The 26,348-nt window shown below is 39.7% G+C and overlaps 1 protein-coding gene across 8 annotated transcripts in view; it reads left to right on the top strand.

The window, feature by feature from the left end:
* Positions 1 to 26,348, top strand: part of DGKI (diacylglycerol kinase iota) — a 227,244-nt gene that overhangs the window by 56,066 nt on the left and 144,830 nt on the right. For all 8 annotated transcript variants that reach the window (XM_068945771.1, XM_068945829.1, XM_068945793.1 and 5 more), the window contains exon 2: positions 24,957 to 25,065. In XM_068945771.1, coding sequence (XP_068801872.1) covers positions 24,957 to 25,065 — 109 coding nt within the window. The remainder of the gene's footprint in view (positions 1 to 24,956; positions 25,066 to 26,348) is intronic.

The following is a 26,348-nucleotide window of genomic DNA, read 5'->3' on the forward strand; positions in this document are numbered from 1 at the left end:
TATAGGTGAATTTAAGACAGACTTCGAAGCACAGGGATGCGGGAGGACAGGCAGATGCCAATATTTTCTATATGCTTAAGAACATCTACCTATGACTATGTAAAGAGATCATGCTAGCAAGACATTTTGTTGTATCCTTCTTCCCAGATCCTTTCTGCTCTGCTTTCTTTGCAGGATTGACCTTAAATGATGCTCTGTTTTGCTCTGGTCCACAGCTCAGTCTCCCAAAAGGACAGTGTGCTAGCTAAACCCAGTTGAATCAGCAAGATAGGAGTGGTTGCTGAGCAATGTGTGGTAGCCCAGAACTTGGTTCGAGGATGGGGTGCCGTGAAAAAGGTGGAGGCGTGAGACACATTATCTAAGGAAGAACAGTCGGAGAGATGAGAGGAGGGGAGAGATGCAGCTGCTCCTAGGATATGATGGTATTCCATTTCTTGATATTTATACTCCTCTTCCTACAGTCTTCTCTGGCCCTGCTCTTCCACACCTGTTCACTTCACAGGCAGAGGAGGTGAAAAATATTACTAAATTTGCTATATAATAAAATCATTGTTCACTTGATATTAAATAACACTTAATATGAAATGACTGGAAGAACTGCAAGCTTTTCAATATGTAATCCAATGTAAAATCTGACCTTCCTCCCTTTCTTTCTTCTGGAAGGGAATGCAGTGCAGTCAGCCTCTGGAGTCCTCGAGTCATTGCGTTGGCTTTGAGGTGGAATAATTTAAACCAAAGGCATATCTCTGCAAAAGGAGGAAACAATGCATATCAACAGCCTCTGAACTGCCCACGTAGTGCTTCAAGTGGCAAAAAATAGACTATTGGAATCCAATTATTCATTATCACGTGTATTATTGGCAGGCAGGAGTTATGGGAGGAAGGGGGAGAATTTGCCTGAACTAGAATGTGGTCTATGAGCTGGGTTAGAAGACTGTAACCAACATAAGTCCCTTAAAAGAGACACTTTTGTGATTTTTCTTCCTTTTCTTTTCCCCTCCCACCCCCTCACTGATGCTACAGCAGTCCTTTGACGGCTTGATGCTAGAAGCTATTCCCTTAGTGACTGACTTCTATTCCTTTGGGTTCTCTTCTTCTAATTTATTGCAAGTTGCTTGTGAGTGTCAGTCTTTCTGCACTAGCTAAAATATTCTTTTAAAGGCTATTTTTGCAATACCCACTGTTCACCCTATATTTATTACCTTTTCAGTCTCCTTTTAAATTTTTTTTTTTATTTTTTAAATAGAGATGGATTCCCTCTTACTGCTTTGTTTCAGGGTATTTGTGTAGTGAGGAGTACACTGTGCTGGGTTTGTGCACTTTACCTCGTAGCAGTATTACAGGTGACTGCCGTCCTCTACTGCCATCCTCTACTGTGTTGCATGTGCACTGACTGACGCACCTGCAACGCAGTGGTTCAGCAGGGTGCAACAGTCTGATTTAAGGAGCGCAGTGCTGAATTACACCCTCACTGAGTATTTATTTACATACTTGACGTGCATTCACACCCTATGGAAAAAGAGGGCTATTGGGACTGCAAAATCAAACATACAAAAGTTAGGAAATGCCAGAACATTAATTTTGTCCACCCCCTTGCACATATGCATTATGAGTCAGTCTTTAATTAGAGTTGCACACTTTTTTGCAGGGTTCCTACTTCCCTCTGTGCTCATGACATCCACTGCTATTTGAATGAGCAGCTATTCAATATTTTGTTTTCACTTTATTGTTTCTTATGTAGTATTTACTGGACATTGTTCAGGGTATGTAATGGAGGCAGAATTACTGCTGGCCTCATGGGTTTCATCTTGTTGGTCTTTCCCATAGCACTAGTGATGAGGGTTTTGCAAACACTCTTAACAGTGGCCATGGATGTAATAGTCTCCCAGTCACAAATGGGGATCTGAGCATTGAGTATATGAGAACGTTGGTGTCTTTCTGAATATCCTTGAACAATCAGCCTTACTAAGTGTCTCTCGTTTCTTTGTCCCCATTAGCTGTAATCCTGGTTGCCAGTGTCCCACTTTAGATCCCAGTCCCAGGTTTTGCCTCCCCTCCTGCCAGCTTTGGTATCCTCAGGCTGTTTTCCTATGCAAGTTGATCTCTTCTCTTTGTTATGTTTGCTTAAGATGCCTTCCTCTTTCATGCTGTCTGGATGTCACTGGGATTACAGACAGCAGAGCAGAGCTCTTTCGTTTCATTTCATTTCATTTCATCCAGATCTGGATTTCGCAGCTCAGACCACAACTGCAAGGAAAGACCTGTTCAACCCCAGTGCAAATTAAATCCTTGGTCAATTCAGCTATTTGTTAGATTCAGAGCAAAATCTAGGAGGCATGTGAAATGCTTGAAATTTCTGAGGCTTATCTCTTGGGCAGGTTCAAGTGGATTTTCATAAGGACAGCAAAAGGTGCTTGTCTGTCATGAAGTCCCCTCTCCTCTGCCAAGTTTGTTACCACTGCAAAGAGTAGAGGCTCTAGATCTTGATGCTCAAAAAGATGCTTGAACGTTTTAAATGCTGAATAAACAGTGTCTTTTATTCCAGTTTTGTTCTTGGTTAGAGCTAAACTATTTTAGGTAAAATTGAAAGAAATCCATCACCTTGAGGCGGCAACCTGTCATGGAAAACTTCAGCCTACGTGTTTAAAGGATAGTGCAGTTCATGTGCAACTGAAAACAGGACCTTAGACTAGGAAGCTTTGTCTGGCCTTATGAACAATTGAGTTTGCATGTGATATAATAAATGCTGTAGTGTTTCCCATGGCAGCTTTTTGATGGGTCTTGATTTCCCTCCCTCCCCCCCCCCCCCATATATTGTCACTGAAGCTAATATTTTGAAATGAAATAGAAGTGTCGCAGGCAGCAGCAACAGACAACCAAAAGAGGTCACTTTGTGGCTCACTCAATGCTGTAGCATCCTACTTCTGATCCTCGTTATGTAACCCTCTTCTCCCACTAGTTCAACACGGGTGGGCTTGGGAAGAGGTTTCAGGTGCTTTCTGCACCCTTTTGAGGGAGATGTCTTCACAGCGAAGATGTGCCTCCTTAGGGGATGTGGCAGTGGTTGGTGTCTTTACTTCTTCTGGCCTTGCTGAGCTTATTCAGTAGCTAGATGGGAGATGAGATGTGCGTGTATGCTGTGCAGCACAGTGTGATGTAGAGACACCAGCAGCCCAGCTTGGTACAAAGCACAGCATGTTTCTGTTACCATAGGGTATTTCTGGGCTTTGTGGCAGGGTAGGTTGTGCTGGACAAAGGGTTGTCTTAACACGTCTGTACGTATTCCAGCACCAGAGCAAGCTCTGGCATCTCAAGGGGGGGGGGGGGGGGGGGAGTTAGTCCAGTGCCTTTCAAAATGCTAAGCCAAACTAAATTTAGATGCAAAGAAGTGTGACTTATTCTTAAAAAATATGTTTACTGCTTTGCAATTTTGACTCTTGCTCTGGTAGCTCAAATCCTATCTTCTAAACATAATTTACAAGAATACCAGAACAGCTTAGTCTTTTTTTTATTATTCACCCTCAATGTCCATAGTTCTGCTATCTGATTATTATGACGGACTTTGTGCTTCTAATTCATATCACAAGGACTGTATGCTATTCTAGACTGGTGCTCATTTTGTTTTTACTTGTTTAAAGTAAATTGAGATGGTAAATTCTTATTTATTTAGTTACCTAGATGTAGTTTCAAAACTCTCTCTGAAGATATCTGTACCAGAATAGAATCCCAAGCCTCTACTAAAATTAATGCCTAAAGAGCCAGAGGGGAAAGAAAATTAAAGAAAAGGAAAGGCAAGGTGGTTGTTCCACCCACTCTCCATCTCTTTTCACAATGTGCTTGGCCTTGCCTGCTTCAGTGAAATGTACCCATTTGTTCCCTGTAAATATAGTTTTGAGAAGATGCAAACACCATCCATCAGCTTTCTTCAAGTTGTTAGGTTAGCACAGTAGTCTGTTACCAGTAAGCAATATTAGAAGTTGAAAAAAATGATTGGGTCTTACGGCTTCAGGCAATGGTCAGAGATTCTAGCTTTGATTTCCTTCAGTGCCTTTGAGTTTGTAGGGACTTGGACAAATCACCGATGAAATGAAATTGGAAACAAGATTACTAGAAGTCAAAATACTATTGTTTCTTTATCTCATGATGGCTTATTAGAAAAATCAATAAATGTATTAAAATAATAAAAGTGATAAAAGTATTAAATGTGGCAAAAGTCAAATAAGCTGATTGTTTTACTCAGCTAGTTGCATTTTAATTGATGTACAGGTATATTGGCTTCAAAGACATTCCAAGCATAAAATATATTGACGTGTAGGTACTGCATCATGATTCATATATTTATTGTAGTCAATATTGCAGATGGTGTTTAATGTTTATATTTTGCATCTTCACTGAGTTTACCCAAAACATGAAGTTATTTCTAGTCCTGGTCTCTTTGTAAAGCTGAGTCTTTGGAGTGTGAGTCGGCAAAGCCCTGCTGCTTTTGATTAGTATGCTCTAAAACAAAACAAATCAACTGCTTCTTTTCCCCTCTGCATTGAGTCCTAACTTGAGTCTATTATTTCAGTGTGATATAGTTTAGTGACGTATTGTGACCAGCCTTAAAGCTGGTCACTTTTGTGATGGCAGATCCAGAATCAGCTTCGTTGATGGACCTCCTTGGAGGTTTTTAATTTGAGCATATTTTAAATAAAGGAAAAGAAAACAACACACAACTGTAAAATGTAAAATGAGTCACCTAAATTTACTTTTCCCCCAGACCACTTATGTTGCAGGTAGGACTGCATGCAAATTTAATTCATGTTATGCTGAAAATTAGTCTTGTTTTCTGAATTCCAGCTCTTTATACAACATGCCATTAATATGAAAGTATTTAAAAAAAGGCCATTGGTTCCAGATAAATGTGGAGAACCACTGTAGCATTTGGGAAATTCTGTATATAGGAAACTTCTCTTGGATATCTTTTCTCTGTTTTTGGCTCACAGTTAATTTGACTGAGTTTCATGTTCAAACAAACCCTAAAACTCCTGAACATTTGCTAGGCTTTGATTCTAATCTGTGTGAAACAGCTGCCTTTGGCATTCCTTCTGTACTGTGGTGACTTGAACTCATCTGAGGGGAGGCCCACACTTTATATATGGAATTGGTAAGAAAAACCCAAGATTTCTAGATTCACTGTCCCAGGTCTTCAGCAGTTGACTTCAGGGGTTGTCGTGGTTTGAGGGGACCCCAGCCTGATCTGCTTTGTGGACTAACCTGGAGCCACTGTCTTTTATGGAACTAAGTTTAGGAGGCTGGGGAATTGTTTGTGAAATCTAGGGATTTCAAGAGAATGAAAGGAAATGTTTTTTTCTTCAATGCAGTTCTCTCTAAGGCTTTGCATGCACAAGCTTAGACAAGCATACTAATAAACTAGGTCTGACTTTCATTTCCACAATGCGACTTCTGTTTGGCAAGCAGGCTAACAGACCCCATCCTGGTTTCACTATACTGGTATTAGTTCTGTGCTGATAATCACTAAGTTCAGTAGCAATTCCCAAGAGATTGGTCATGGTGGTACAATAAGGGCGTCCATGTTTTGAGCAGCATAGAATAAGAGGATCCAACATAGAAATACTGACATAGTGATAATGAGAAAATATTGGGTTTTGGTATCCCTTTTTTAAGGCATCAAAATACAGGAATCTGGTAGATATTTTTTATGAGTGTGTGTGTGTGTATGCATGTGATGTGTGTCACGCACAGGTTTTCTTTGCCTTATGGAGTGCTTTTTCCCATACCTGTATCTCAATGCACGTGGAAGGATTTTTCTGGTGTAAGTGTTGGGGAGATAGGTGCTAAAATACCAAGGCAACAATGTGGTGGGTGGCATTTCTTCCCTCAGATTCACCCCTTTGGACAGACACTATGCAAACTTCTCTCTCACGTTCTTCTTGAATCATTTCAAAAACTCTAGCTCTGCTGAACGAAAAATGATGATATTCGAAAAAGGACAGTTAGACACTCAGTGCATTTTGAAGCAAATGAGCAAACAAAAGGGTATGACTGAAGTCATCTGCAGCGCAGATGTGCCAGGAAGTGCGAGTGTTATCAGTGCACCCCAAAGGCGGTGCTGTCCAGTGGCTAGGGGATGTGACAGGGGACTTGAGAAACCTGGCTTCTTGCCTTGCTCATGGCACTGACTGACTATGAACCTGGGCAAGTCTCCCTTTCTATTCTCTGTTTAGGCCAACAGCTCTTAACAGCAGGGACCATCAGTTACAATATCCTTGCCTAGCTCAGGAAAACCTTGGTCTCTGTTTCAGTTTGTTCGGTAATGGTGATAATTTCAAACAGAACAATCTAGGGCAATCTGTTCCAGCCCTCAACATTTAGCCATGGGTGGCAGGGTAGATGAAACAGTTATAGACACGTTGCGAGGGGGCTGGATCATGGCAACACATTTATAGTGTTGCTTTTATTAAAGCTGCCCTTTCTTTCTCCTCCTCCTCCCCTCCCTCCCTCAAATGATGATGACATTATTGTTTTATTTGTTTTAATTCTAAAGTTAGCAAACTTGGTTAGCAAGCCAGATTTAAAATAAAGCAGCAACCCTCCTCTGTTCTGACACTGTGAGATCTGGCTCTGCTGAAGCTCTGTGAGTGCAAAATGGTGTATTGAATCCTGCCCCTAGCTGGGGAGGTTGTGCTCCAGATTGACGCGCCATTGAGTAGCTGGTAATTTCCGTCCCTTTTCTCTTTTGTGTGACTCCAGGCACCTGATCATTAATGTTTTTGTTAAGGAGCTAGGTCTTCATTTCCATGGTAACACTGGGAAATGGCTTTGGAAGCCAGAAGGTCCTTTTTTTATTGGGTAACATTTTGTGTCCTGTTTTAAGTGCTTAAAACAAAGGAACCTAAAGTTATGAAGTGTCTTAAGAGATATGGTGTTAAACGAGGTGGACAGTTATAAAAATGGATGACATTTAACTTCTCTTCAGTCTCTAATCCTGTAACAAATATATCAGTTGGTGGAAATCAGGCTAGCTACACTGAAGTCCACGGAACTAGGCCGGTTTACAACAGCTAGGATTTGTCCTAGAGATTTGTTAGCCTATGGATTAGATTCCTAAGGGAAATGATAGGACTTTCATCACTTGAGAAAGTTAAAAGCTAGACAAGATAAATCCCTGAAGAAGTACTGAAAATGTTAGTCCTACTTTAGCTGGTGGATGACCAAGGTCATCTAAACCTTTTTTTTTATTCATTACTCATGTATTTCCTGGTGCAATATTTATTTATATCTAAATGACTTAATTTTTTGCATTGTTCAGTGTCAAAGGAAGCCTGTAGACAAACAAAGGGTTGTTGTGTTCTTGTTATTTGTCGGTATTGGTAGCTATTTAGTGAAAGAGATATGATGCCATTATGGAATTTAATAATTAAATATATAGTAATTATAATATTGTCAGTGCTCAGGCTTTATATATATTTTATATTTCAGGTATTTGCAATAGATTTACTATAAAAGACAAAACACCTTATAGCGTACTTGGTAGCATATATAATGCATGGAAGGATGGAATGCACAAATGCAAAATAAAGGATAAAGTAGAAAAGGCTTAACTAAGTTCTTTACTCAGTTTCCTTAGTTGAGGGATAATATGCTGATCTCATCAATGCAGATGGTAATGTTCCTACTGTATTACGTGAAACCTGGTTCAACCCAAGATTTTCACATCACACTTCTTCTTTCCTCTTTAAAAAACCACTAAATCATTTCTACATCTGAGACGAATCTCTGGTCTGATTTTAAAAATCTCTTCTCTTTCTCCTTCCACTTGAGTAGAAGTCATTCCTGCTCATCCTGCATCATCTGAAGTTTGTTTGTTTCTATCACAACCTTCAGAAAACTCTCCAATTGCAAATATTAAAACCAATCTGGAATAATAACAATGATGTCTATAATGTCCCTTTGCTCTCTTCTATTGCTAGTGTATTTGAGGAGCAGTATAGGTAATTAAACCTAAAACGTGACAAGATACCTGCATGATATATCACCTATAAATATGAGAACCTAGAGGGGACTTTGGACTCAGCAGTAGTTTTAGTTTTGTTTTGAGCTTGTTCTTCCTCTTACAGTGCGACCTTGACAAAGGCATGTTTTGCCTCTCTGAACCTTATCTGTGAAGTGAAGTTACATAATTTCACTTCGAGCTCCCTGTATGTAGGACATCACATATGGAGCTGCACCAAAGGTGGTAAGCATATTCGCATTTACTTCAGTGTCAGGCGTTTTTTTTAATTATGAAAAGACAGGGCTGTGTAGGTGTCTGGGGAGAAATAGTCCATTGGGGGGGACTAGCACCAGACTCATCACTAGATCCTCAGTGCAATGCTGGGAAATCCCTAAATATGGGGAAAGTGGGGAGAGGCTCAGCACGCCTGGGATAGACCTCTTATTTCAGCATAACCTACTTCCTCCATAAGTTTCTAGTTAGCCTAGTTCCCTCTGTATAGAGTTTGGCCTCACTTTCTTACCGGTATATCTCTTTCAGACCAATTTATGAGAAAAGATGAGGTTGATGAGCAGCATGATTAGGGATAACTAGCTTAATATGAAGTCCATTTCTCATGTTGTTTTGGGAAGAAGGTAATGTGGATGTATGTGAGAATGTCAAACAACAATTTATTCCTTTTACCTATAGATAGTCCCTAGAAGTATTTCTCAGAAAATAATTGTTAGTGCTTTTCATTCTCATTTTGATTTGAAGCCAGCACACATGAAAACACTGAAGTGAAAGTCATCCCAGAAAAGTCGTATATAAATTAGAAGGTCAACTCTAAAACTAGGATGCAGTCATTCTCATGGGATATGAAGGCAAATTCCTTTTATTTATATTAAAAAAAAAAAAAAACCCTTATGCTTAGCACCTGATTAAAATATTAGCTGCTCTGACCAAAGCTGATTCTGAGGTCCAGAGCTGGGAGCAAATTGTTGCTGAGGCATGGTATCTGTATTGGTTCACCTCTAGATCATGCTGGCTTATAATGCTCCCATCTTTATAATACATTTTGAAATCTACCAATTTGAATAGCACTATAGAAATGAAATTTCACAAATTATAATACTATAAAGATGTTTCTGTTACTGGTGAACTTAAAATGAAGTTACAAATAAGCTGTTACTTTAGTTAATAGTGTATTTTGGCATTATAAATTAACTCATAAATCAGAATAGTTTATCTCAAGGTTCAGCTGCTGTTTGTTTTTCTTCTACTGCTTTGGGAAAAGCTCATGAAAGATTTTTATCAATGTGGCAATGCACTCTGATCTGCAAGTAGTACATCTGTAACTCTGGTAAAGGTTTCTGGTGACACACTAGACCACAAGAACAAAACTCAAATTTATTGCATTCCCCTCTATGGAATTAGTCTTCATCAGTTAATGCAGCATTTCTCAACTTTTGAAAGTTGAATCCTGACCTATCAAGGAAAAAAAAAAAACAAAAACAAAAAACTTACAGTACTGCCTCTACCAGCAACGTTGTTTTAAAAGCCTACCCAAAATGAGTAGTCACTCAAATAGACTGTATAGATTTTCATCCTCACCTTTCTTGCATGCTTTGATTAGCAGTGCATTGTCAACAGTGTTGAAGTAATATTACTTAATCATTGGCATTTGAATCATGATCCTTTTATAACTAGGACTAGTGCATCAGTTTCTCTGCAAATTCAGGCAGGCATTGCTGAATTATAGGAGGGCTGTGGTTTCAGTATTTTTCTTTGCAACCAGATGCCTTAAAAAAAGAAAACAAGTGGAATAACAAAATATGTGGAGGATTCTGGAGAATCTCTGACTTAGTGTTTATTGCATGATAGTGCAATTTTTATTACTGTACAGAAATTAGCCTTTCGTTTTTCATAGAGCTTTCCTAAGCAAGAAGTTTGTGCTTGACTTATGTATCAGTGTAAATTGAATGACTTCAGAACACCTACAACTTCCTTTGTAGGCGCTCTCTCTGACAAGCTTTTTTAGGTTAAGTCAAGTCCATAGGGCATAGATTTGAGCTCAAGAGCAACAAGGCATCATTAAGAAGTCATTTCCACATTTTGATTCGGACTAATATAACTAAAGCAGTTAAAAACACATTTAAGTTGAAGCAGTGCAATTTTCTCAGATAAACAAAGTCTTTGTCTTTCTCTGTGCTCTGTTGTTGGTTTGGTTTGGTTTTTTTGGTTGGTTTACAACGTTTTATTAGCTCCTCTTGTGTATAGAAGCTCTGTTTATGTACTTCTCAACAGCAAAAAGAATTGTACAGATTTTCTTGTGTTTTAATTTTCTCTGAAAGTACCTAAAATATTTTTTACTCAGTCCTTGCTTGAGATTACTTTTAAATAATTGATTTAGTATTTATTTTTAGTCAGTTAAAAACAACTAATTTGTGGCTAATACCTCAAGTGATACAAAGTGGTATTGCTTCGCTGTAGTCCTCAGTTATACTAGATTTGCCAGCTGAGGCTCTTGTTCCTGACCAGGTTATTGCTGGTCTTCAGGTGTTCAGAGGAGTGGGCATCCTAACTCACCTTGAGAAATGGAGACAGAAAGGGAGAAGTATTGAAGAAAATCTGGGGCGAAATGCTGGCAAGAGTATTTCACTCTACTTTTTTTGTGTTGTTTTGCTTTCTCCCATAGGAGATTGCCCATGCAAGTGCTTTAGCATGGTATTTGCTTTACAGAAGTAACCTGCTTGTAATTGCAAGGATCCTAACAGGTAGTTGTAAGTGCCTCCCTGGTAGACTTTTCTCTGTAGGAACTTTTCTTAACCTTTTAATAGCGTTTCATAACTTGAAAACCCAAACTGCTGTTGCAAAGTAGCAGTGCCTGCCGAGTTGTCATGGCAACTTGCAGTGAGGGGGAGCAGATAAGGATGGCTCTTGTAGTCGTATTAACTTTGCTAGTTAGATACTTTTTGTTTTAAAAAAAAAAAAAAAAAAAAGGAAGAACTTAAATACCTGTCTCTTTCCTAATAGCTGATGTAGCTACTTGCGTATGCTCAATCTTTGTCCGCCATCCACACAGCACGACACTTTTTCCTTCTCTTCTCCTCTTCTCCGTTTGACAGCTGTGGTCTATAGTTCATCAGCCTGTATTAACAATCAAATTTTTCGGTGGGAACCTTTCCTATCATCATCAGTAACTGACTATGTTCACCATAAAAGTAGCAAAAATCCATACAAAAAAAAGCACATTTTAATCCCAGCTAAAGCAGAAATTAGGCATGCTCCATTTAAAATCCCATGATTTACCTATCTTTTGCTATGTGGCGTTTGTTCATATCCCTCATCTTCTTCACCATACATGCTCTCGCTCTTTTTTCTCACAAAGGTAGCCACAAGAATGAAGTTGGAATGGCTTGATGCATTAGCATGCTGAGAGGTAGACCTACATAGCCTGGTTCACATTTTCCTGTCCCGTGACTCATACGCCATGGGTCCTATTCTCAGGCTCTGCAAGCTGGTTTGGTAGAACTGTGCTTTGCTACAGCTGTTGCAGAATATCACTAGAAGGGGGTAACAATACCATCTCGGTAGCAGTGTATTCAAAATATTTCTTCCCTGCACATCCCATCCATCTTCATTGTGCATTATTATTTTGTGAAGGCTTTACTCAAGGGACACATAAGGAGGGGAGAATTTTTTTTTTTTTCTTAGTAGATATTATTTCAAGACTGGCGTAATACCTTGTGGATCGGTGCATTTTTGAGTGCTAGGAAAATGACATAAGAAGGCATAGCCATAACTAACATACTCATCATGCAGTTGAATGTATTTTATACACACATTACAATCTCATTGGTCAGATATTCTAAAGCCATTTGGATTTCCATGCTAAGAAAAGGTCAGATTTAATTACTTCTGATTTATACATGTGAAATGAGGCTCTAAGATAATAGTCCAGTCTGGCATCTTCCATATCTGTCATCTGCAACTAGCATTTAGGATATTTTTGCTCCTCTTACCTATAGCAATGGTCATCTTGTTGTCAAGATGTGATTTCATTCATCAGATGGTTACTATCTAAAGAAATAATTTCTGTTTTTTAAGAATAGGTGATGCAACGTTAAAATGTGTGTGTGTTGGAGGGGGGGATCCAGTATGTTTATTTCTGAACCTTATCTGGTTTCAGAGTGGCAAGCGTAATTAAACTACTTTTCAAGAAAAATGCTACTTCATATTAAGTAAGAGGAGTATGTTTTTTTTTTTTCTTCTACTATTACTTTATGGGAAGAGCGACAGCTCAAAGTGTGATGAGCAGTCTACTCTCTCACTGATTTTAATCCAACAAGAGTTAGTCCTAGCTGAAAATGTTATCTTTTAATGACTAGTTTTGTGTCACTGTAAAATGAAGTGGCATTTCCACACAGGCCAAATAGGGAAATATCTTAGAGAACAGATATTTTTTACTGTGTGCAGGAGGAAGAAGGCACTTAGCTCTCTTACTGAAAGCCCCAGGAGAAGATAAGGTAAAAGATGGATTGGGTTTGGAGACAGACCTACTTTCTCACTGCTACAAGTGAACTTCTGCACTGAGGGTGAGGCACTTCGGAGTAAAAGTGCAGGATGTTTGTACTGTGGATACCTGTTGTCTGTTAATTTTGTGGTAAAGGATTTTAATCTCCTGTGCGTCACTTATCTTCACATCTTAATGTTCAATGATAAAAAGAAGTCTCAGAAACTGATGATGTTCTTTCACAATAAAAAGAAGGCATAAACATATTATTTTGCTTTGATCCTATGGTCTTCATATTCAGTGACTCCGTTTCAAATTAGTATTTCTCTCCAAATGATTTCAGCCAATAATTCAGTAATGCAGGAACTAAGGGCCTGCCTTTGGAAGTCTCTTACATACTGTCAGAATCTCTTTTTCAGATTTAAAAAAAAAAAAAAAAAGTTCAAGTAGTGCAACATGCCTTTTAACATCAGGAGCACCCACTGTTTTGGAGATTTACATCCAGATCTTCCCTTGGTCTAGGTGCAATGAAGTCAGAGGGCTTCTGTCAGGTCATGGCATGTGAGGATTTATCTGTCACTGGCAGAGCACCATCAAGTTCCAGTATCTTTTCCTGAAGCAATATAGGCCCTATGCAAGCGGCACCCAGTATTACTGTAGCCAAAAAGACTAGAGAAAAATAAAGCTTCTCCTCCCTGCTGTTTGCTTGTTATGTGCATTTGTCGGTACTTTGTATTGCCTTTTTTTAGCTTGCTTGTATGGAACTGGTGAGTCAACAGGGAAGCAGAGAAACCCCATATGTATATTTTAAACACTTTTTTTGTTCCTTCAGTTAAATTCCTTTAAAGGGCAGTTCATGAGGAAAATTAGTATTTTTGAAATTAGTTACAAACAGGAAAAAAAGACTCCAGTTACAGCATCTGTTTAATTATATCCAGCAGAGCTGCTAATGAGCTCTGAAGACCTCCACTTTCTTCTCTGCCACAAAGATCATTGCTCTAGCCAAAAAGCTGCACTTTTCTTGCCTCACTGTTGCCCTGAAAGCTATCCTATTCAAAGACTCAAAACAGACCTAGGCATGTCCCCAAGTGCTATCCCTCGGTGTTAGGAGGGGGCCAGTGGGCTCCCTCCTGGCTGCTAGCACCTTGTACCCTTGCTGGGGCACCATCCTGGGGCACACTGAAGGCAGCAGGCCCTCAACATAGTTCCAGTGAGACACGTAACATTACATGACACAATATTTTGTTTTCTTAATTTGATGTGAAGTGTTCTATAGGCAGAAATGTAAAGGTTCAGTACAGAGTCAACTGTACAGTTAAATGTAACCATTCAAAAATCAATTATCAAAAATATGCTTAGAATGTAAGCATTTTGGGTAGACAACTCATGTCTTATATAAATTCATACTCATTTAGTCTTGAATTTTATAAACATGCTGAGTATTCTGAGGTTAATTCCTCTTTGACTCAAGCCCTTCTCTGTTTCTCCTCCAGTTTTGAGAAGTTTATTTTAAGCTGTTTCATAAGTCTTCAACTTTCCATGTAATGAAGGAGGATGGAACATTGTCGCCTCAGGTGTGATATTGGGTGTACTTATTTTTTGCTCATTTCTGAACTGCCAGTCAGTTGCCAGGGGGTGAAGGTGATGATTTGTTATGAATTATTTCTGCCACCCAGATTCCTCATTCCTTGTTTAGGTAGAAGTCCCATGAACCAGAAAGTTTTGCTTTGTGTAAAGACCCAAAGATCTGTCCCTAAGTCTCTCCTGTTTGATCCTGAAACTTGTTAAAAGCAATCAAAACCTGTTCATTGGACTGGACAACCTTTGGATGGGGCCCTGCAGGAAGAGGATGCAATAAAGACTTGCTGGGGAACCTTCACTTGATCTCTAATTTTGTCATCTGCTTTTTCCTTACTACGCTATATCCTTTTTCTTTCTTTCTTTTTTTTTTTTCTCCTTCTGCTGCATTCTTTCAGTTAGTTTCAAACACAGAAGTCAAGAGCAGTGGGCAGGATCCTGCTCCTTGGGGCTTAGTCTGAGGGTTACCCACCAAGCGAGTGCAAGTGGAAGGCAGGCAAAATGATACCTTTGGGGCAAAGGTGCAGGTGGCTGAAGCTTGGTGGTGCTTGTCTTGTGCTCTCAGCCACAGGCCCTGCCAGGAGTTAAGGGCTTGTTGTTCCAGCTGCTCAAAATATAGGTTTTTCCAAGCAAAGTAGTCTTTACTGTTGAACTACATAGTCTTTGTTGGATGAAGAGTGAGAATTAAAACAAAAAGGGTGAATTTTTGTGTGTATGTCTCTCTATATCTCCTACAGGAAAGGGGAGGAAGGGTGGGGGACAAAAGCTTTGTCATATCTGAGTTTCTGGGCTTCCTCCCTCAGGGAGAAAATATCATTTTTGTTGGTTATTGAGTGGTAGTCTTACTCGTTATCTGCCATTCTCAAGTGTCACTATAACGAAAAGTAAAAGTAGGCTTCCCCCCCAGTCTTTATGTAGGCAAGTCTGAGTTCGCTTAAAGCCCTTCCCTGCTATGTTATCTGGACTCTTCTTTCTGTAAAATTTGTGGTTAGAATTCAAAAGCCTAGCTTGCCTTTCAGGGAGAAAGAGAATGTATTTCTGTTTGGTGTTCCACTGACATCTTTTATTAGAAAAATTATTTGGATTGTTGTAAAGCTTGCTTTGGTTCTGAATTGTTCCTTGGTTCCAGTATGTTTGTGAAAGCTGGAGGAAGATAACTTGATTCTTGTACTTTGTAACAGAATTCTTCTGGTATAAAACATAGTTCCTTTTTTTTTTTTTTGATTTATGTTCTTAAACTCTTGAAGTATTTTTCAGTTGACTAGTGAATATGGATCTTTATTACCTATTTCCAATTTTGTTTGCACACTCAGAAAAAGAAAATTTTTATTTCTAACCCCTGTGAGACCCTTATTTGTTAAATGGAGAAAAAATGTGGAGGGGGAAGTAAGAATTCTGATATGTTTCCATTTTCAAGGAAGACAGACTATACAAACAAAAGGAAGAAAAACATGCTTGATGATTTAGAGACATGGAGATAGACTCAAAAAATTCATATTTGTAGGAACACCTATTGCTTACAGTGCACACACTTGATTTTTAGAAAAGAAAATTAGAATACTTCATTATATAGTTTGTTTGAGGTCGTATAGTTCTTGAGTCATAATGACATTTCAGCTTGTGTAAATAGTTTATGCCAGCTGAGGATCCTGGTCTAATGGAGAAATTACCTTAAATTGGGTTATTTTTGAAAGCAATGTGCCAACATCTGAGAGAGGCAAGAAAACATTTCAATGCCGATGTTAAAAAATAAAAAAAAATCACTTTTACTTTTTTTTCCTATTTCTTCTTTGCTGTCCCAGACTACTGAGGATTTAGTCCCACTCCCTCTCTCTCTCTCTCTCTCTTTCTTTTTTTCTCTTCCTTGTGTTCCAAATTAAAAGAAGAATAGTTGATGCCACCAAGGAGTACTCTTATAAAAAGAAAACAACAAATAAACCCTTTCTTATTTTCTCCTGGTTGGCTGAGCATTATCATGGAATATCTGCACCCCTTTCAAAAATTAATATATATTATTTTAGCATATGATAGAAAAAAATTATAACCATACCATATTCATTGCTATCCAGTTTGCTGTCGTTGTTTACTGTCTACACTTGAAGTACAGGACACAGGTTCTTGAACATACTATGACGCTGTCCGAACCAAATGTAGTGCCATGAATGTATTTCATGTTCAGACTTGTTTGCTTTTGGAACTAGTGAAAACAAATCAATCTTCTGTAATGCCGATATCCAGTCAGTGATGCAGTTAGAAGTCATCTGGCTTCAGAGTTCCCCAGAGCATTCCTCTTTGCTTACTTGAAAAGACAGTGATTAAATTTTATCATCCTAGTTACTCGATAGATTCCAGAATCTTTAAAATGTGAGCTTCAAATTCCCTGTGCACATCTCTGTCCTTATATGACCTCAACCAATGGTTTTTGACAAAGTTTTAAAGATTTCTAAGGCAAGGCTTTATAGTATTCTGGAGAAGATCATATAAAAATTGTAACTCCTAGGTTCAATCCAATTTTAACTCTTTGGATGAAATGTGAAAATCCTAATATTAATTTAAGAAAGATTTAGCAGGCAATACATGTAGGATGAATATTAGAAAAAGATTTTAATGATCAGAGGAGTGGAGATATGACTCAGTTTCTCCAGAAATAGGGAGAGAGAACAACAGGGTTAGATTTGAGATGTATCTTGATGAATGCAATGACATGGTAAGCTTGCCTGCAACAAAGACGACTAGATTCTCTTACTTAGAAGGTCTTCTCCGGACCTGTATCCTGGCATTCACAGCTTTGAACACTAAAGACGAAAAACCGCCTTGCCAAACATACTGTTTTTGACTTCAGCAAAAATAAAGCAAAATAACTTAGTTCAAGAAAGAATTTGTATTCTCTTCTACTTTCCTAGCTGTCTTTGCTAATCTCCTTCTAAGTGAATGCCAGGAAAAAGATACTCTTGCTCTCTTTTGAATCCCCATTAGTATAATTTCCTTTCCTCAGCATTCAAACTTTATGTTGAACTTTGTTACTACAAGGAGGTCCTCCAAGTACTGTGGGAACTTTCTGTGGGAAGAATAATCATCACATTAATACGTATCTTTTTCACAAATAGAACAAGAAACAAAAGATTGGCAGGCACCTTGCTGGATCTAGAATCAAATTGCCTTCTGCTGTAAGTAACCTTGATGTATAATCCTCTTCAGAAAGAAAATTAGAGAATAAACTAAGAGCAAAGGGGGAAAAAAAAAAACCTCAAAGGGAAGCAAAACCAAGAAATTGATGATATCCAGGTCCAGTGATATCTAGAAACCTGACCTCTGTTAGGACAGAGAACTCTACATGGCTTTGATTTTTTTCTTATGATTAAGGATCTAACTCCCGCATCTGAGGCATTTCTGGGTTTCCCATTGCAGCTGACTAATATTAGAGGTTACAGGAGAATTTGCTGGACCCAGGATCTGACTGATGAAGGCATGTAGGAATGAAGTTGTGCTGATTTCAATGCAATGTAGACTCCTAAGTGTTTTTAAGATCTAGGCCTTAATATTGGTCTCCTTTCTTAGAAAGCACCTTCTCCTACAAGAAGGTAGGTGCTTTTACTGATCTCTGAGAAGATGGGCTCTTCATGTAAGACAGATTTAAGCAATTGAGGAACTTAGTACAGTTCTGGATTTAATTGAATCTATAATTTAGTTTCCATAAGGTTAAAATCTGGCACTTCATATATGCCTACTGGTGAAGCTGAACAGAGAACAGAAAAAATCAAATTTATATATTAAAGAGATTCTTGGCTGGTATTTGCGCTGCTCTAATTGACTTGTGTTGTTTTGGCGGTAATCTTAGCTTCAAGTATAACCACAGGGCAGCGACGATTTCCATATCTATATCTAAAAAACTGCAAACACAATCGGGATACAATTTGTGCATACCTTGTTTAATACATAACCTGTTTCATAAATCTGTTCTATCATTTTCGGATAATCTGCCATTTTTGTACCTGGAGTTTGGAGAGCAAGAATACCAAAAACTTTTTTTTAGAAACAAGTATCCCTTCATGTGCAGAATGTGAGAATGGATGTGAACTGCAGGTTGACTCGGAATGGACGAGGGCATGTGGTAGAGGTTCTTTGTCTCTCTCACCCTGATCAAACTTTCTGCAGGTGTCTTACATTCCATGTGTTTTTCCTCTTATTCCCTCTCAAAAGATTCCTATGTATCACTTTACTGAAATTGCTACTTTATTCATGAAGATAGTGACAGAAGGTCTAAGTGGCTCTTTTTGGTCTGACGTTTGATCAGTATGAGCTGAATATGGTCACAGAATGGAGACTTGAGAGCTCTTAGTAGAAGTCACTTGCTCACTCAAGGAGCTGATGTACTGTAGCTACCTCTTCTCTTTGGGGTTGCTGCTTGAAATCCTTAATTAGATCATTAGTGGCAACCTATTTGTCTCCAGCTCTGTCTCTAGCAGACATGAGCTGCCTGTAAGCTGGAGGAGGGCCATGCTTGAGACTGAGAATAGAACTGGTCAGAGCTGCAGTGTTTCACAGGGATGCACTGCTTTCCATGCAAATTTGTCCTGGCTGGTGCCTGTGGCTCCATTGGGGTCACTGAGATGCTAATGCCTGGTGGCCTGGAAGCCCCTACCTGCATCTCTGCTCTTCTGTATCCTGGCTTACTGGGCAACAGGCAATGGCATGCGCACAAACAGGTGTTTCATGAGGAGTTTTGAAAGATATATTTCTCTTCAGTGCTAACTGAATCTGATGAATTGTGAATAAGGAGTCGTTCACTACCGAGGATGTCCAAGAGTGTCCCAGGCTGAGCTGCTTTTTGTGTGGATGAACCTGAGGAAAATGAGAGGGTTAATGCAAGAGGCTTATGGCTACAATGACAAAAGGGCCACTAACTAATCGCTAGGACCTGTTTTTTACTAACCATTCTGAAGGAACTCAAATAATAAATTGCTGCCAGAGCTATGTAAACTTTCTTAAATCAGCCCCAGTCCCTGAGGAACGTTGTGGTCACTAAGGGCCACAGAACACTCCTTGGCACTGCCCAGCAGCAAGTGTTAATCTCTCTGTCAGGGAAACACATAGAACTGCGGATAAAATGCAGAATTATTAAACAATCAGTTCATCGTGATGTGCTGGGAAGAGAGTCACAGAATCACAGAATGGTTTAGGTTGGAAGGGACCTCTGGAGATCATCTAGTCCAACCTCCCTGTTCAAGCAGGGTCACCTAGAGCAAATTGCCCAGGATCACATCCAGACGGCTTTTGAATATCTCCAGCGAAGGAGACTCCACCACCTCTCTGGGCAACCTGTTCCAATGCTCTGTCACCCTCACAGTGAAGAAGTTTTTTCTCAGGTTCAGATGGAACTTCCTGTGGTTCAGTTTCTGCCCATTGCCTCTTGTCCTGTTGCTGGGCACCACGGAGAAGAGGCTGGCCTCATCCTCTTGACACTCCCCCTTCAGATACTTGTACACGTTGATGAGATCGCCTCTCAATCTTCTCTTCTCCAGGCTGAACAGGCCCAGCTCTTGTAGGCTTTCTTCATAGGAGAGATGCTCCAGCCCTCTAATCATTTTGGTAGCCCTCCGCTGGACTCCCTCCAGGAGTGCCATGTCTCTCTTGTACTGGGGAGCCCAGAACTGGACACAGTACTCCAGGTGAGGCCTCACCAGGGCCTGTTTTTTTCAAGGCAGTGGAGGCTCATGAATTTCACGGAAATGCCTGATACAGGCATGAGGCCCATGAATGAGGGCTGTCTAGCAGAGAGACTGAAGGCAAAATAACGTACATAGAGGGGGAAAGAAAGCTTAAAAGTTTGGACTTTAGTGATTAGTGCTCAGGAAAGGGAACTTTGGATAATTATGCCTATGCCTATGAAAAGATTTAGTGTTTACAGTGATCACAAAGGCAATCAGAAGGTGTGAGACCCAAGAAAAGAGGACAAAACAGAAAGTATGATGGTAACAATCATTAAAACATCTGGTGCGGCCAGATACTGGATACTTCTTCCAGTTCAGGAAATCCTACCTCAAAAATACATCATCGAGCTAGAAAAGGATATCAAGCTTGACAGGGATAGAACAGCTTCAGCATCAGCAAAAGCCTAAACGGTCTAGGATGCTTCTACTTGGGGAGAAAAAAGACAAATGAAGGGATATGCAATAGAGACTCATAAAATCACAGAAGGTGTAGAGAGGCAAATGATTACTCACTGTTCCTCACAATATGATACACCAATTAAATTATCAAGCAGAATTTTTAATCAGTCAGAAAGAAGTACTTTACAGTGCCCATAATTAAGTTGTAGAGCTCATTACATAAGCTGCTGTGGAGACCAAGAGTATAAATGGGTTCAGAGAAAGACCAATGCATTCCTGGAGTAAAGAGTCATTAGAGGCTATTAAGCATTAAGGTCTGGAAGCAGCCTCTAGATCAGGAAGTCCTTAAACTACTGATTACTGGAAACTGGGGCTGGAGTATGTCAAGGGAAGGATCACACAATCCGTGGCTGTGCTTCTTTGAACGCCTGCTACTGGTCATTGTCAGAAACAGGATACTGGGCCAAATGGATCTTGGGTTTGACCAAAGATGATTCCTCTTATATCTAGTGCAAAATTTGGAAATCTTGAACATTGCAGTAAATTAGACTCATTGCCCTGTGGTCAACTCTGAAGGAGAACACTACATGCCTCGAAGGCAAGCTGGGAACAGCAGGTTGCAGGAGTGCTGTGCAGGCAGTCAGCAGAGATGTGTGGGGAAAACTTAAATAATGGTAGAGTTTAGTGAGTATGTTTTGTTCATGACTTTTATAAGCACCAAACTGCAGGAGTGCAAACCACCTCCAAACAAACTCAAGCACATATAAATTCATCCAGAGTGAAGATACTGTCTGGCCTTGTGCAGGAATTTTCCAATCATGGTTGGCAGACCTGGGGTATCTCTAAGGGGTCTATATTGGATAGCTAAGGAAACAAGGGCTATTGCAACTTAAACTTGATTATACAAATAACTATTGTCTTCTTTGTAAATACCTTAACTCCAACTGAGAGAAGACTCCCCAAAATCCATTTTCTGGCAGATGTTCTCACCGTAGGATCAGTGGAAGCTAGTCCCTGCATTTTTCTGATTTCTCAACCATCTGACTGAGAGACTATCCCGAAGATAACTTATGCCCCCGTGGAAAGGAGGGTAGTAAACTTAAGTCTGGACAGGCAGTGACTCAATCACTCGTGACAACTGACATGATATTCAAGTCCATCAAATGTGTGCGGTACTAAAGTACTCCTTCTTTTCCAAAAAGCTGTTTCTAACACTTAAAGGAGATTAATACCATTGACTAATTGTCTTTTTTAGTTCTTGAGGATTCAGGCAAAACTATTCAGTCTAAACAGCTCATTGGAGGATTTAAATACGCCTGAGGTGGAAGAAAAGGCTCAGGAAAGCCAATGCCTGACTCAAACTCAAATCCCCTCTAATCAAATAAGTATCCTTTGATCTGATAAGTCGGTTGAGTCTCACCTGACTTTTCAGTGAAATGGAGAAGAAAATGTATTTTTTTTTTTGTTTAAGCAGCTATTTTACTTAACTTGAATGTCAGATTTCTTTTGGTTTCCAAGACAGTCAGCTGCACTGTTAAAGGGTTTCCTTAATCATATAAACTATGGAATTAGTGCCAGTTTTTCTTTTTTATGTGGCATATTTAATGATATATACACATGCATGCACACACATGCTTATTAGCAGTGATGGTAGGTGAGGTGATAATACCCTCTACTGCAAACTATTGATTATTTGATCTGAAAAAGTAATTAGCAAAATACTGCTTATTACTTACACTGCAACATTTCCTTGTTGCTGGTTGCTACGTGTGTTTCCACTCTGAGTTTGCACACTGACTGGAGTGCCTATTTTAATGAAGTTGTAGACTTTATTATTTGAAGAGAGGAATATTACATGACAGCACAGATTCACTTTCCATGGCTGTATCTTACCAGATGAATAGTTTTAACTTTTGCTTCTAGGGGAAAGGCTGCCTGTAGAGTCTGTGTTTTCATTCATGCACTCAGTCCAGTAGAGATGAAACTTCTGGGAAGAATAACTGAAAGCTAGTCATTACCTTTCTTTTGGAAAAATGCCAGATGGTGTAATCTGCTAGTTAGAGTAGTCTGAGATAAAATCACCTGGCTACTCAGCAGCTGCTCTGTTAACAGATTTGTTCTGCGCTCCCTTTCTCTCATTTTTCCTTCTCTTCTCTGCTTATACTTAAGTTAGAAGGTCATGTGTTTTGCTTTTTAGTCTGACTTCTCCACCAAAAAAAAAAAAAAAGACTTCGGTGGTGCTTGTTGTATGTTTTGACATTTCGTGTCTCTCTGTTCCAAGGCAAAATTCTGATAAGAAACTCTGTAAGAGTAAGCATTTTTAGTTTGCCTCTGGGCCTAACGGTCATTTCTGGCTGGTTAATGTGGGCTTGCTGTCCCTGAGATCATTTTAAGGCTTTTGTGTCCAAACAGACCTGAAAAAAGCGTTATTCCTGTGCTTGTGTTTTGTGTGCTTTCCAGCCAAAGCCATAAATCCAACCTGGCATGCAAAGGAAGGGCAGGCTGTTTGCACAAAACTCTGCCAGGTCTCCGCTGAAAGGCTCATCAACCTCGGCTCACTCTTCAGACAAGAAGAGCGGGCCAGGTCTCAGGTTCTGCTCCAGCAAGCTTGTGTATCTCTAATTCTGGCTTGAAACAGTATCCAAGGCTTGATGTTGTGATGTCTGTAGCCATTCATTAGGCATATTTACCTTTTAAATCTCTGCTGAATTTGCCTTCTAGCTGAAAGCCTGGTCCTCAGAGTGGTCAGATAAATTTGTTGCTAACAATATTCGTAGCAAGCTTTGCTGTATTAAATTTGCTTAGTAGATGCATGCAGTTTAATTGGCTGTATTGTCTGACAAGTAATAGGCTGTAAGCAATGTTGGTTGAAAATGTTGGCATTTTTCATCAAATAATAATTAATTACTAACATTTCTTTTTTTCATTCAGCTGGCTTTGCTTATATCCTTTGCACAAATTGGAAGCTACCCTCATCTGTTTTGAGGGCAGGACTAAGCAACTGCTGATTTGGCTTATCACTGTCAATGATGCATGGCGGAAAATGTGATTACAGCTTCATTTCCACCACAACAAGTTGTCATGTTATAAACATGATTAGACACAAGAATGTGCTTTGGTGTTTAGAAAGCACCAATAACCAAATTGATACCAAAAGCAGCATGGAAGGAGACTGTCAAATATTGGACACTGTCTTCTAGAAAAATATCAATTTTTTAAAAATGTATTTTTATAGTTCCTCATGATTTATGTCTTTAAGGCCTTCATCTGGTCTTTGGGAACACCTATAAATTAGGTTGTGCTGACATATATGGTATAAAACGTTTCTGGTTAAATTGTTTTCTCCTGGCACATTGCTAGTTAGTGAGTGTCTCCCTTGTGCTCGTTCCCATTTCTAACAGGTGTTAGTCAAATGCAAAATATCTTGAAAAAACCCTTTAATGTCAACATCTTGCCCACACTGGTAAGTGGAAAGGTGGCATGGGATGATCAGAGGCTGGTGTTAATGTGCTGAGTTGTTCATGCTACCCACAGAAAAAGAAATTTAGGACATTCTTATTAAGCCCACTCATTTTTTCAGGATGTGCATTGTGAGCAATGAGGCTTCTGAGTCCCTTTACCATGGATATATGTTGCACTGGCTATTTACAGGAAAAATGATAAGACTTATTTAGCATATGGCTGACCTGGATTGTCATCACTGGCTCTGTTGACCTTCATTGCCTTGGGGTAGTGGTAAGTTTAGGAGATGCTAAAAATAGCTGTTGCATGGTGGAAGTGGTATCACAAATATGTAGTTCACAGACTGTTATTTCACTTTGTAGGGGGTGAGTCCGCTGGACTTGGAAAAAGAGATCTCTCCTTGAAATGTTTGCGTGTCCTATTCTGAATCATTGCCCCTGAACTTGTAAGACCATTTTAATCACCACTATCAGATGATGTAAAAATATACAACATAATAGTGTTATGAAGCTTTATGAAACCTACTGTCCAAGTACAGCTTGGTATTGTATCAGCAATCACACATCAGTGTGGTGTGCTTCCACTTGATGGCTCATAATTCGAGGCTGAAGTTGTGGGGCCGGGTGCAATGGGGGAAACAGATGGAGCCCCAAAGTTGCTCCAGGAGTGTTTCTGGTCACCATCCGTGTCCTTTGAGGGAATTTGGACCAAAAAGATGGAATTGAAATGTAAGTGGATAGAAGCCAGGATAAATACCATGAGGGATACTGATGCCATCAAAAAGGGTAGTGTGTGACTCCCCTTCCAAAGTGGTGACCCAGTGTCCTCTACTAGGTAGTCTGATGCTGAATGGAACACTTTTTTCCAGACTATAAACTAAGGAAAACCACAGGATGTTGCATTCTTGTTAAATACTCATACTTTATTCCTCCAATAAAATCTATTTAAAATAAAGTTATGCATAAATTGATTCAACAGGTCCTTCTAAGTTGTAAGGAATAGGTATAAAAAAAGGAATCTCTTCTGAAACTGGCAAAGCAAACCATATGCAGTGCACCAGATTTGATGTTTCAGCTTAGTGCCAGATGGCTAACTGATCTTCATTAAGCAATAATTTTCAGTGATCAAACTATTTTATTCTTTTCCTAAACCGCTGTAGCAGGAGATGGCATTCAAGCACCATTTCACCAAAACAGAAATTAGAGGCTATCCTGCCTCTCCTGAGTTCTGGTGAAGGGTGGGGTGGACAATTCTATTGGATAATTATATGGATATATAACCCATTTAATTTTTATCTTTTCTTTTCAATTTTCAGGAAAGCAATCTCCAGGTCAGGCCTCCAGCACTTGGCTCCTGTACATTCGCTCAACATTGCAGTCTCCAATGGACCCGTGAAGGAACCAAGGACAGCCCTAGAGTGGACTGTAGGTGTTTTGTTTTTTATGGCAGTGTATTTTAGCAGTATCTGCAGCTAGTGTTCCCTCCATCCTTAAAACAGCGTAAGAGAGGGCTTTGTTATCAGAATTAGTGCTGGTCATTAGGAAGATGCTTCCATTATGAAAAGAAGCACAAAGCAGAGACACAAAAACTTGTGAAGACTTGAGCAGTGCAGGCCAGAGCTGTGTAGACTTTCCACCTTGGGAACTGTCTAGCAATAACTGCTCCCTGCCCTCTTGACAAGGTTTGCTGTCCAAGGATAGTCTGGTTATAGCACAGTACCGTTTAGTACCTCTTCTTGAAGGGCTAGAATTTAATGCTGAACATAGATGTTGGATTGGCTGGGTCTGTAGGAGCAGGTAATAGAAGTTTTTGGCCTTAGTGCTGTGTAGTTATGGCTAGATCTCTTCTGGGCTCCAGCTGGGTTGTAGACACAAAGACCACTTGTTTCTGTTCCCAAGTCTTGCTTCTCTGACTTGTGGTGCTGGGCTGGTTCAGCAGGATCCAGTGTGGGGCTGTCAGCACCTTTCCGTGTGGTTATGCCCTGATGCTTCCTGACCCAGCAGGTGACATAAATGTGTCACGTTTAAAGCAAAGCACACTGCGCCTTACACTGGGCTGTTGACAGAATGCTCAGTACACTGCAGGAGCAAGCCACCAGCCACCCAAGTATCTGTTGGATGGAGTTAACTTACGTTTTGATGAATATGGCATTTTCAAGATTGGATGGCTTACTAGGTGGTTTGCTCTACTTTAACCACAGCTGTTGCACTTGAGGCAGGTTTCATGGCATGACGTTTTCCTGTGCTTCAGGAGGATGGATTAGATTGACTCTGATCTTTTACAATATGATACTGAGGAGAGTGTTAAAATGAGTTTGAAAGCTTGCAGAGAATCCTCTTAGAAGGGGTAGTGTTGAAAACATGACCTGATCTTTTCCTCTAGGAAATTCAGGTCATTCATTATTCAGCAAGGTATTAAAACACATGCCTGCCTTGAGCCATTGAGGCTGTTTGTAGAAATCTGAAGGATCACTTACATATGTGAAGGTTAGGTACAGGCTAAGTTAAACACCTTTCACAACTGTACTTTAAAAAAAAAAAAAAATCCCACAATCTCAACTTGCCCTTTCCAAAAAAGACATTGTCTGCTACTTGAATGGAAAAATGAGGCAACCCTCTGGCTCCTGGAGAGAAGGGCACAACAGTGAGTGGAAAGTCTTTGAGGTTGGGAGTATCATGGACTGACCAGCTCTGTTAACTGGTAGATG

The sequence above is a fragment of the Struthio camelus genome, chromosome 1 (genome assembly GCF_040807025.1).
Source record: "Struthio camelus isolate bStrCam1 chromosome 1, bStrCam1.hap1, whole genome shotgun sequence".
NCBI lineage: Eukaryota > Metazoa > Chordata > Aves > Struthioniformes > Struthionidae > Struthio > Struthio camelus.